This window comes from Chlamydotis macqueenii, chromosome Z, assembly GCF_036417535.1.
Source record: "Chlamydotis macqueenii isolate bChlMac1 chromosome Z, bChlMac1.mat, whole genome shotgun sequence".
Taxonomy (NCBI): domain Eukaryota; kingdom Metazoa; phylum Chordata; class Aves; order Otidiformes; family Otididae; genus Chlamydotis; species Chlamydotis macqueenii.
In genome coordinates this window covers 75,133,071-75,145,775 of record NC_141593.1, presented here as the reverse complement: position 1 = coordinate 75,145,775, position 12,705 = coordinate 75,133,071, and the positions used below count along the sequence as shown (strand labels likewise).

Genomic DNA, 12,705 nt, shown 5'->3' with positions numbered 1-12,705 from the left:
TCTGCTCTAGTGTGCTATCCCAGCGACCAACAAAGCTGACCAGCAAAACACTTTCCTTTTTTTGGAGGAAAAAGCAGCAACACTTTCCAAAGTACACAATATTATAAGCAACAAAACAATACTTCCTTTCATTATCTTCAGTCATGACTGCTGATGCTGGCAAAAATTAAACTGTGATTTCTGCTTGGCTCCCAATTCTTACTATCAACAACAAATCCTACTCACTCTTCCAAAAGCACCTCTTCTGCATCGAGGACTTCTCTAAACTGCAGTTTCCCCATTTGCTGCATTTCAATTTGCCACTGCTCAAGCCTGTGATCTCTTAAACCTAGCTGGGTAAGAACGATGTCTTTTCATTTCTTCCCAAAAGTGAAAAGGATGCTTTTGGCTAGTTCTATCAACCCTCAGTCACTCATACCTGAGTTTCAAGATTGTGGATTTACTGGTTGTAGTGTTTCCCCACTTCACCTGGTTTCAGAGCACTTAACACAGAGCACATTGTTTTCACAGCAAGCTTGCTCTCCAGTAGTGTTTAATGACAACCAACTCTGCTCAACTGCAGAGTATATTTACTATTCTTCCACAATCAGATATGCTACAGTTGTTCGCACAGCACAAATTATGTGTGGTTTATATTATCCAGGTGTTTGCTTTATCTGAGTTACTCCACCCTGCTATTAACTCTGGAAACTGAGAGCTTAGAGCAGATGAATAATAGCCAAGATCAACTGCAGTATATGCCCAACCAACAATTCCAGATGTCACAGCACAGAACATGTTTTGCTTCCACCCCCTCATCTTCCTTCAGCTTGGGATCAGAACTTGGTAAAAATGTGAACAAAGCCACTCTTTGTATGGAATTTAGGGATCAAATGGCACAAGAAGGAGGTTGTAAACAGATATTAATTTAGTGCTGGCTTTGCAGCAAGGGTATCAACAAATTCATTGTGAGAAATTCTAATTTGCTGCTATCAGCTATCTCGTGCACCAACAAAAATGACCCTTCAAAATCACAACGCAGTAATTCCTTCTGTAGGTCACAATGTGACCTGAGTTTCAAAGAACAGACTTGGAAATGTCTCAAGCACTTAAACAGCACAAAATAGAAGTGATGGAAACAGCTGGCAATTCCACTACTGAGGGACAAGGCAAGGCAGGATCATGCCACCTGCGTCAAGAAAAGTGAAAAGAGGAAATAAAAAGAAACACAAGCACCTAGTAAGATCTAGGCAACTTTTGGGGAATACTCATGACAAAGAAGTTCCTAGTCATGAAATGACTTTTTAGAGTAGAATGACATGTGACGATGATAAAGTGTTACTACAATTGATTTAGGAAAGCAAACTACATCCTGACACTTCAATTTTTTAGTGTTACCTGTGAAATTGGATCTTCTTGGTCATTCTGCCTTCTGAGAAGCTTGCAGTCAAGGGCACCTTCTATGCTTTATTCATTATTCCATCCGCAGGAGATAATAATTTTGCACTCAGTAACCCCATCTTAGTGAATGCATGTTATTCAGATCAGTAGTTTTCAACTACTTTAATTTTGCAAATCTGAAAAAACTTTCCAGCGAAGCTGCAAGGCACTGTATTGAAAGCCTACTAAGCAGCAGATTTTCTTTGCTCAATTACCTTTTACAGACCTCTAGAGTCTATGTCTTTGAGACTTCTAAGGGCGAATAAACCACAGAACAAATGTACGTATTTAGACAAGAGTTGCAGGAATCCCTGTTCAGCTTTAAGGCATAAAAACAAGTCTCTCCATTTCTTAGAAGCATTAGCTTTCCTTAGGTATGAAAAGACATTTACCCCAGTCTAAGTAGTGAAGGACATCAAGCCCAGACTGTATTTTGTATTTAATTAACCAGTTTTATAGCCATTAGCTAATATTGCCACAGGGTTAGAACTTCTGATCTGGATCCCTGAACAGACAGGAGTCCAAAAACTACTTCTGGCTAAAACAATAACAAAATAAAACAAACACAAAACATAACTGAGATACACAAAACAAAGAACAAGAACAGAAATGAGAGGACCTGGGAAAGATTAAGAGAAACAAAAATAACCTCCATCATTTTTATCCTGCACTAGTCTTCTTTTTCTCCACTGATGTCAACTCAAGGAGTGGGCTTGCAACCTTCTTCTACCTCGTGTCTGAAAACCATGCCTTTCCTTTTTCAGTCTCTCATGCTTCTGAGCTCCCAAAATCATTTCAGTGCTCCCTTTCTCATAGTGAGAACGGGTAAATAAAACTATGCATTGTTTGTATACATGATGTATCTGACATCATCAGCACCCAAGAGATATGAAAGCATTAGCACTCCTTCAATTTCTATGACATTTCCCCTGAAAATTCAAGGATGTCCAGCATTTTACATCTCTTTTAACTTCATCTTGCCAACTCTCTTCCACTTCTATTATAAAGTACAATCAAACACTTCTCTTCTTGAATTTTCTCCCTGTCCTCTCCTCCCTCAAAGCCATTTTAACCCTCCTCTCTCCACTTGCACTTTTGCTTGTCTTCTATCTTCACTGCTGGTAGTTCTCCAGCCCTAAAGCTACTACCACCTTCCTTCAGAAAGATACCTGGCTCTTCCATTCTCTGCATTTCTTGAAGTTAATCTATCATCATTAAAATCTGAGAACTACAGTGTCTCTTTTGACTGCAGTATGCTGGAAAACATATAAGTAAAATTAAAACACACCGAGACACATTTCCCAGCAACTCCTATGCAAATGATGATTTTTCAAGCAAAACTGGGCACTCAACTGTATTTGAAAACCTCTCCTAGATGTGTACTAACTTCTTGTCAAAAGCCAGTAAAGGTGTCTCAGAATGTAAAGGTATTAGAACACATTGATTAAAAAAGCTTGTATCATTCATTGTTAAATCTATTTTTTCTTGCTACTAGACCTCCAATGCAGTCTAGCCATATCCCAGGTCCTGCTGTGGCAGAAATCTTTTTTTTCTTTTTAATATTTTGCTTTATTTAGGATCTTAAAAGTGGATTTAAATGCTTCATCTAATATTAAAACAAAACTTTTTTTCCCCACCGTAATGAGGATCCCTCATCACTTACTTGATGTTTCATGACTCTTACTATTAAACTGAACGGGAATTTTGTTCAGCTGGGAGGGTTTATGTGAACAAGGTACAGAGGTATAAGGAATTTTTTTTTGTCATTCTTCCTATCATATAGGTCTTTTTCATCCAGATCTGTGTCACTTACATTAATAAACTGAAAACTATCTCACAACTCCAACTTCATGCTCACTGACCTGAATTCTCCTAGGAATTTTAACTTGCTTGACAGTGCAACACAAGTATTTCTCTTCTATTTTGTGCAGAATCATAGGAGATCCACAAGCCTGAAATTCTTTGCTTAAGAGGCTTTCTCTTTTCAGATAGTAACTCACTGGCACTAGGAAAAATACTTAATTTGAGTTTGCCTCAGAATTTGGCTTACTATTTCAATATATATGACACACTAAAAACAGCAGGTAGAATTCAGTACCAGGTAGTTAAAGCAGTAAAGGTTTTAGAAATAAATACAGTAGAATCCAAGCTCCAGAGCACAGGAATAAAGTTATCTCAAGTAATGTATTTTATTTCTTCATAGAGTATCACCAAGATATCAAATAGTTCATTGCCTTTCCACTCAGATGCTCATATATTCACATAAATTCCATTAGAGCAAGCTTCAGCAGACAAATGTCAACTCTAAGATTTAGTCCTTTTCCTTCCCAGTCTGTAATTATACTTGATTGTAAAATACAGCTATTACAAATGTGCCTGACTGCTGTTAGATAAGCCCTCACATAATTAATGTTTCTTCTCTGCTACTGAATGACTTCTACCTAAAAGATGGATTTTGTATTTCTGCCATCTGAAAGAATATTCACCTTACGTGTGACTGCACATAAGGCACTGTCACAGTGGTAAGCTACAAGTATGACCACAGGATGGCATTTCCTTGAAGTTCACTTTCTTCTTCAGAAACTCTCACAACAAGATTTCTCCAAAAAGCCAACCAAAGAATCTGAGCAGGAACAACACAGTGCTGGAACACCACAGATCAGAGTGCTCCCTGATGGATGAGTCAGGGGAGATTGCTTAGAAGATGCCACAGAAACTCTTTTTCTTAACATTTTAATAGTACTTGGAGAGACAAAGGGCAACCTAAGGAAGAAAATCCATTCCAAAATCCAGAAAACCCAGGTATGTATAATTTCCAAACATCTTAGTAAATAACTGAGAAATGTCTAAAGCTGACATCTGCAGTCAATTTTTTAAACGCAGCTGCATTTTAAAAAAATGGTAACATGGGGAGCCCTTCAAAATAAGGCTTGAAAAATTAAGAATCTCATACAACATGGGGATAGTCTACAACTGACATGACATATTTCTAAAGTTTCCAGTTTGCAGCCAGACTTACATTATTAAATTCTGTTTACTTACAGGACAGAGGAATACTGAGACAACCAAAAGAATATTTTGCAGGGCAGATAAAGCTGTTTTATTAAAGCATTTAAGAAGCCTCAACGACATTTTCAAACCTAAGCCAGGTAGGATAGCAATCTTCTATACTTGTACAAAACAGGATAAGAAGATGCTTGAGTGGCAGTATCTTTCCATTTTCATTCGATTCCACCTGCATAATGCTGTCAGGAATTTTGAGTACTCATCTGAGCATATCTAATAAACTTAAGTGTTGGGACTGCTTAAGGGAAGAAAAGATTATTTCCAAGTCTGTGTGTTTTTGTAGTAACTTTACACAAATGGTGACAGTTACCAACAACTTTTTGCATGATTGTTCCCCCACTCCTCCATACCACTGAGCCAACTCAAGGGATTTTTCAGAAAGCCAGGATGTGTGGAACATCTGTTTTCTTTATAATTGATAACTAGATTCACCACCTCATAGAGACCTGCTGAGTACTATCTAAACATTAGAACACAATAGCATTTATACCTGCTTCCAGAGCTATGGAAAGAGAAAATTCCTTACATACATCTGGCAAAATAAAGCATGATCTGCAAAGCTAAATTACAGTTGTTTGTTTTGTTTTGTTTTTTTTTAAAGGTGCCAAAAAAGCCCTGAAATTTGTTCATGAAGTAAAACTGAGGTTGAGATACAACGGTTGATACTAACAAAATTTAAGATTTCCGCCCTAGTATCTACTAGCTTTTTCATCTTGTTTTCAGCAACACTCAGCAGCAGTTCATGATCATTTACATTACTGATAGTAACATCTAGACAAACACACTTCATAGACACTTCAAACACCACTTAAAAAAAGAAATAACTTGATTCTTTCCGTTCTGATTAGGAGCTAAAACATAAGGTATAATTTTACAAAGACTACATTTCTCACTCTACCAGGTACGTTCATTACATTTAACTGGTCTGCTAAAACATGCACGATAACACTGGTATGTGTGTTGGTGCTTTGAACAGGAAGTTTATATAAGGCAACTTACCTTGGATTGTAAAGCATCTTCTCCAAATTAAATTCTTTGAGGTATGCAATTACTGCTGCCAGAGAGCAAATAACAGGCTTATCCAAACTTAGTATTACAGATAGTTTTTGAGGACCTAAAAAAAAAAAAAAAAAAAAAAAATTGTTAACTCACTGTTTACTACTTAACATATTTTAGAAAAAGCATAATCAATTTTTCAATTTAATCAAATAGAAATCTGTAACATACACACAGTGTTCTATGATATCTATAAATCAGTATAAGTTGATTTTGTTCCACAATAACATTTATGGTTCCAAAGAATGTAGAACATTACAATAATGTAAACATATTATGAAACACAAAACATTTGACTCCACAGGTTTTTCTTCATAAAAAAAGACTAACTGTTGGCATAAGAAATTTCTAAAAATACAAACTAAGAACTGAATTCTGAAATCTCCATTACTGCAGGCAACATCTGTGCAAGTTAAAAGGAATGAACAGGCCTTGGACCACGTGCCGATGATTTATCTTCCTGGGCCAATCTGCAGAATACGGTCCCATCTTTGAGAGACAGCTATTTGTATTTCATAGTGCTTCTGAACAGCGCTCTACTACAGTCCCTGTTCCAGCTGCAACAGTAGGAAAATTCATTCCATGATATCTCAATATAAAATGGTATTTTTTAAAACTCTATTTAGGTAAGTTTTTTTAGATATGTTTTTTAAAGCTGTTCTTCTGCTAGAGCGTTAACACACACAGGAACTTGAAGAAACATTTCAGATGTTGAATAATTTCCCTCAGTTGCTATATATGTGCAAATTGAAATCTGTCTAAATACACATCTTCAGGCTATAAAAAAAAAAAAAAAGAGATGCTAGCCCTGCATTCATTTCTATTTAAATAACAATCACATTCCAGGTTCACCTCTTCTGAGCCAAAAAAGATCCTAGCGTGCACAAAATTAAGTAAAGGTGCCAGAAGGCCTGCATGGATAAACAAGATGCTCCTGATTAATTCAAACATTAAAAAGGAGGAGTATGAGAGGTCAAAGCAGGGACAGGTGACCCAGGGAGAATATAGAGATATTTTTCAAGCTTGCAGGGATGGACTTAGGAAAACCACAGCCCACCTGCAGTTGAGACTGGCAAGGTACATGAAGGACAACAAGACCTTCTACAAGTACCTCAGCATTTAAAGTAAGACAAGGAAAAATGTGGGTCCACTGCTGAATGGGGCAGCAGATCAGGCGACAAAGGACATGAAAGAGGCTGAGGAATTCAGTGTCTTGGCCTTTACTGATAAGATGTGCCTTGAGAAATCTGAGGCCTCTCAGACCAGTGGGAATTTCTGAAGCAATGAAGATTTCTCCTTAACAGAGGAGGATCAAGTGAGGAAGCACTTAAACTGGGCACGGACAAGTCCATAAGACCTGATGGGATGCACCCACATGTACTCCTTATCCGTGTGAAAGCTAACAGGATACACACTTCAAAGACATTCAGAATGACAGACCTGTAATATCAGGCACTTCTTTTGCGTAAAAATCTGAATGACATACCTGTAGTATCAGGCACTTCTTTTGCATAAAAATCAGTAATCAGCTGGAAAGCATGGCTGTATTCAAAATTGAGTTTTTCCATCCTTTCTATCCTAATTCTGTCATCTCGTAACCTGCAAAGAAAAAATAATTGACTTTCAGTACTTATGATCCCTTCATGAAAAACACTTGAGTAGGTTACAAAGGTGTACTTTCTTTCACCTTTCTTTTGTTAAGAATTGAACAGGTAAAGAATGAAGAGATGAGCTACTTGATGGATTGAGAACATTTTTAAGAATGAGGTAGACTTTTAAAAATCTTTCTTCTTTACATTATAAAAGTGCAAACAAATAAAACCAAAGCAGCAACAGCAAGCAGTCCAAAAAAAAGACTTCAAGAGCTTGTCTAGTGTACCTACAAGGTAGATGTAAGTATGCTTTCATTAATCATAACAAGTATTTGCCTTATCTGTTCTTAAGGGCTTACAATGATTAAACAATTAAGCAATTCTCCTGTGCTATTAACATATTTAATTATCCTTTATCTTTAAAGGCTTTGTTCTATGCTGTATAACTTGTAAAATTAACACATTGCATCTTTTCCTAAATGCAGCTGAAACAAAGTATCCCTGTCCTTTACTTCATAACTATTTGAAGTCTTTCCCTTTTGCTACAGGACTCGATTTCTTTCAGTCTTTTTGCAGTCCAGGTCATCCAAGATGTTACTAATGATAACCCAGTCCTCCCAAGACGCCAGCAATTCCTCCCGGTTTAACAGTAACAGCAATGTAGCAAACTTACTCTGTTTCACCATTAAGCCAAATGCGATCTCTTCCATGAATCCTTCCCTACTGTCAGCACGTAATTGAGAATTACAGCAGTAAAGGATTTCAGCCAGTTTTGCAACCCGTGAGAAATTAACCTAGCCTGTTTCCTGTGACCTCTGCTTCCACAGCCCACTTGGGTAAGAGAGTGGCAAAAGCCTTTAGTCATCACAGTGTGCATGGGATCAAAGTTGCTCTGTACCTGGGCTTGAGTGTCAAGCAGCATCCCTGAGACGCCAAAACCTGACAGAGAAGACTATGTGTGTGGTGTTTACAAGATACAACCTTTCTACACTGTTTCTTTTCCTAAGTGCTCACTGAAATTAAAATTGGATGCCACGTTATCAATTCCATTTGTAAAGCTGTTAACACAGCTTTAAGCCTTGCAGTACCTCAAGAGGGTGTACAGGAAAGACTGGGAGAAACTCCTTAGCAGGGCCTGTTGTGATAGGACAAGGGGCAATAGTTTTAAAATAGAAGGAAGCAGATTCAGACTGGACATAAGGAAGAAATTTTTTTACACTGAGGGTTGTAGAACACCAGAACAGGTTTCCCAGAGAGGTGGTTGAAGCCCCATCCCTGGAAACATCCAAGGCCAGGTTGGACGGGGCTCTAAGCAACCTGATCAGGTTGGAGATGTCCCTGCTCCTTGCAGGGGAGTTGGACTGGGTGGCCTTTGAAGGTCCCTTCCAACCCAAACCATTCTGTGAATCTATAAAATCTACTCGGCCTCAGAATATCCAGTCTCATACCACCATGGGACACGAATTAACCGAATACTTTTAGCAGACTGGAACTACACCAATGAGAGAGATTGTGTAGGTATTATAGGAAGGAAATTAATCAATAACCTTTTTGCAGGGCTTTTCGATTTCACACACACAAAAAAAATCTGCCTTACATTGTGCATATTCCCATCTGAAAGGATCAGTATATCTCTGACACTCAACTCTTAAAAATGAGAGTTATTTTCCTATAATGTGTGTCTAATGGAGTCCTAGAAGTCTGACTTTTCTGAGCACACCCTATGTGATCCCTTGCTTCCTTCGAATACCTTAGTTTTAACTGACTGATCCAATTATGTTTTCACTCTTTAGACCCTCTGGGATTCCCCTCTGTCCCAGCCCTATTCAGAATGAGAAAACATTTTTAAAGCAAATGTATTTCTGTAAAAGACAATTAGTCTGTGTTCTTCAACCTCCGATAGCAATCAGCTGGTTTTTTCCCTTGTGTTTTTCACTTGCTTTACCCTTCACTAATGATCTGCTCTAACACATCCACCCATTTTGCTAAATTAGCATATATACAGTTACTACAGCCTTTTGCAAGAGCCTCACTTCAGCATTAAATTTTTTATCATGTGTTGTGTGATATCTGGAAGTTAGCAGAGTACAAGCCTTTGAATCGGTCCTGCAAAAGAGCAGGGTCTTCTGTTGCCCATGTGCGAGTAGGAACTTAGAGAAATCTTTTTAAAACAGGATTTTATTTTTCATTTCTACTTCTTGCGTTTTCGTAACACTACCTTCAGAAAAGCAAGGCTTAGCAACATCCGCAGAACTAATTTTTAAGCAAAGTCAAAACAGGAGGCTCTGGAGGGTAATTCATTGGATGATTCATGCCACATCCGCCTATTTTTAAAGTAATGGTTAAAAAAAATTATTGTAATTTTCTTTCTTTTAATAACCAAACTTATCCAACACTTTAGCATAAACTTTAGTAAATGACAGTTACAATCAACAGAACTTGAGCCACTTCTTACAGCAGTACTTCTGTTCATCAACTATATTGACAGGAAATAATTCAAAATAGACTTAGGTAACTAAAGGATTTGTAAAGATCTTCACATATTTTAGTATTTATATTCCAGATATGGCATCATCAAACAAATATCTGACACTTTGTCTATCTGAAAGTATGCATCTGATATTCTAGATGAAGTAAAAAAAAACCTGGGAAATTATAGATAACTGTATGTAAAAATGTGAATTTTTATGAAGAGGTATTTGCTGCAGAAGGTTTTCATGTCTGTTCTTTGTTTAGCCAGATGATCACCCATAGGCCATTTTTCTGATTATAGCCAGAATGATCTGTTGATGCTTATGTTGATGCTTTATCTGCCCAGCTACCAATGCCTATTTAAATCAGAAGTCAATTTGCCATCAACTTTTGTAAACATCATTCTTGTCAGAACATCTACAATGAACTGCTGTGCAACTCATCCAGTATTTTATCGATGTCCTTTCCAGTACTTCCAAAAACAAGCAATCCTCATAGTCCCATGACACTGATATGGTTAGTCAATGATCAAACTGAAATTTTCAAAACTTTTTTTACTTTCCTTGCAAAAGTTCTTCTGCTACCACCTTTAACTGAGTATCGAGCAGAAGTGTTTCAGGAGTTCAAACTGCCAGCTGATAGTACTAATGAACCTATAGTGCCCCTTCAGAAAACTCCCTGCTCTCTAAACGCACTGGGATTTGACACAGAACAAGACGAGATATTTCCTCACAAGACGAGCTATGGAAGTTGCTTGAAGAGATGATCATCAGCCACTGTTCCAGAATTAAAAAATCAATGTGTCCATAAATGGACACATAAAGGACAGGATCCTAAAATACACACATTTACACAGACATGCACACACTTGTCTGTATATAATGTAATATATTGAGTCCATTCGAACCTATACTGCTTTATGATTCTGTTACTACAGGAACTAATTTATCTGTCACCCCACTGGGAAAATGAAAAGGGATCAGCTGGGTTTTATCCCTCTATTTACCTGACAATTCAATTTATCCACTTAAAAGATCCATTACTTACCAAGTCCTGCAGGAAGAATATTTAAAAGAGATCGATAAATTTGTCAGATGAAAAAAAAAAAATCTATTTAAGAAAAAGACTAAATAAAATGCCAGAGGTCAGAAGAATGTAAACCACCATAAATAAAACTAATTTACAGAAACTGAGTTAAGATATTTAAAAACAGAATAAAATATTTCATTGTAGGAATGAACTTGCATATAAGCACAAGAGCTCACTGCAGTGTGCTGAATAAAACACTTCATTACCGCTCTACAAGTCACAATTTAAACAGGCGTAAGCTGCATAAAGACTTCCTGAAAAACAGACACATGCAAACTAAGTTTTCTTAAAGCTCAGGAAGCCTTCCTCAGGAAAGCAAATAATTCCATAACTTCACCCTCTAACTACTATCTTGTCCTGCCCATTCTGCTTTAGGACTATTCAAATGCAGGGGTGCAGGCACCAACAACTTACTGTACATACACATATCGCAACACAAGTTCATTAAAGATACAGAATGTGGGAAGGGAGATCTCTGCTCCTAAAATTTAGCAAGAAGTTTTTATTTCTGATGCTAAGCACAGATTTATAAAGTGCAAATAACTTATTTAATTTCTTGTATACACTTTATTCAAATTGCTATTTTCTCTGCACTTCTCACAGTGCGCCCTCCTAGGACAGCCAGTTTGTCACTGCAGGGAAAAAATGCCTACATTGCCCAGCGGAGCAAGGTAACCTGAATGCATTAATCCTTTCAGAAATCCGATATACCATGTCATCTTCTCTTATTACCTGCTTAGTAGAAATTGCATTTCCTTTATTATTGTTGTGCTACCTTTGTTATACAACTGCTTCCAGCTCAGGCACTCCAGGTTTTAATTTGTCTGTGAGAAGTGGAGAACAATCATCCTTCCTTTTTTGGTAGACCTTGGCACAGAGCTCCAGTAGCTTCTCTGGCAAAGCCTCAGTGACATTTCCAAGCAGCTGTTCTTTTGGCACTGAATGCATACATTTTTATAAGCACAGCTTTTTTCTCCTGCCAGAGTAAAGTACTTTCCCACATTTGCTCTGAACAACCTCCAGATACTAGAGATGGAGACAACGTGGTTGCAAGGAAAATGGCAGCACAGTCACCTTCTCTGAGTATTTGCCTCTCTCAGAATGATATAAACGACTGCTGCCTGTAACAACCAAACATTAACTACCACGTGTGCTATCAATATCCTACATACACATTACACCAGCAAGACCTCCAGCTTCTCAAACGTCCCATCCCAAAACCCTCATGTACACACACAAACACATTTATTTTACATATATACACACACATATACAGAAAAACTTGGGAACTCCTTGCTTGCCTTTTACTATCCAAACTATCAACGTTTCTTGACATGCACATCCTGATTTCCTTCTCATCACCTTAGCAGAACTACAGCTGAAAGAAACTCCAACCATATCTACAAGCCAAGAGTCTGGATCAAGACATTTGGAGAAAGCATTCTTTTAGCTTTAGGAACTCAGAGATAGAAGCTGTCAAAGAAGTACTGCAAAGAAGCTACCAGAAAAGCAAAGAGCAGAGGGTTGTGTAGGCACTGTACGACACTTGAAGCCTTCTGTGAGAACAGAATTAGGTACTACAGGACAAGACACAAACACGGTTGCACTGCAGCAGCTAGTAAATACACAAACAGACACAAATCTTTTCCAGACTCCTTCCACCTGCCTGTCTGAACAATGAGATCAGAGACAATACACTCGTTCCATCAAAACCTAGGAAAAAAGATCAGTAACTGCTAGGAACCTATTTCTAAGCACACAGAAGGAAGAAAGATGAGGAATAGCCAGCAGGGATTCATCAAGAAAAAGAAAATCACATCAAATCAATTTCATTTCCTTCAATGGCAGAGGAACAGATTCTGTGAACAGAAAGGAAGCAGATTAGCTCCTACGTGCTTGATTTCAATGAGGTTATTTTATATCATTTCACACAATGTTCTCCTAACTGATCTATGGGAGCACGATTTTCATGAAATTACTTATTACAGAATGGGTATAAAACTGGCTAGAG

General features: G+C 37.7%; 1 protein-coding gene across 3 annotated transcripts in view; it reads right to left on the bottom strand.

Moving 5' to 3' along the window:
- MSH3 (mutS homolog 3) overlaps positions 1-12,705 on the bottom strand; it is a 118,128-nt gene that overhangs the window by 66,648 nt on the left and 38,775 nt on the right. For all 3 annotated transcript variants that reach the window (XM_086769898.1, XM_086769896.1, XM_086769897.1), the window contains 2 exons: positions 7,028-7,140; positions 5,485-5,599 (listed from right to left, as the gene is read on the bottom strand). In XM_086769898.1, coding sequence (XP_086626024.1) covers positions 5,485-5,599; positions 7,028-7,140 — 228 coding nt within the window. The remainder of the gene's footprint in view (positions 1-5,484; positions 5,600-7,027; positions 7,141-12,705) is intronic.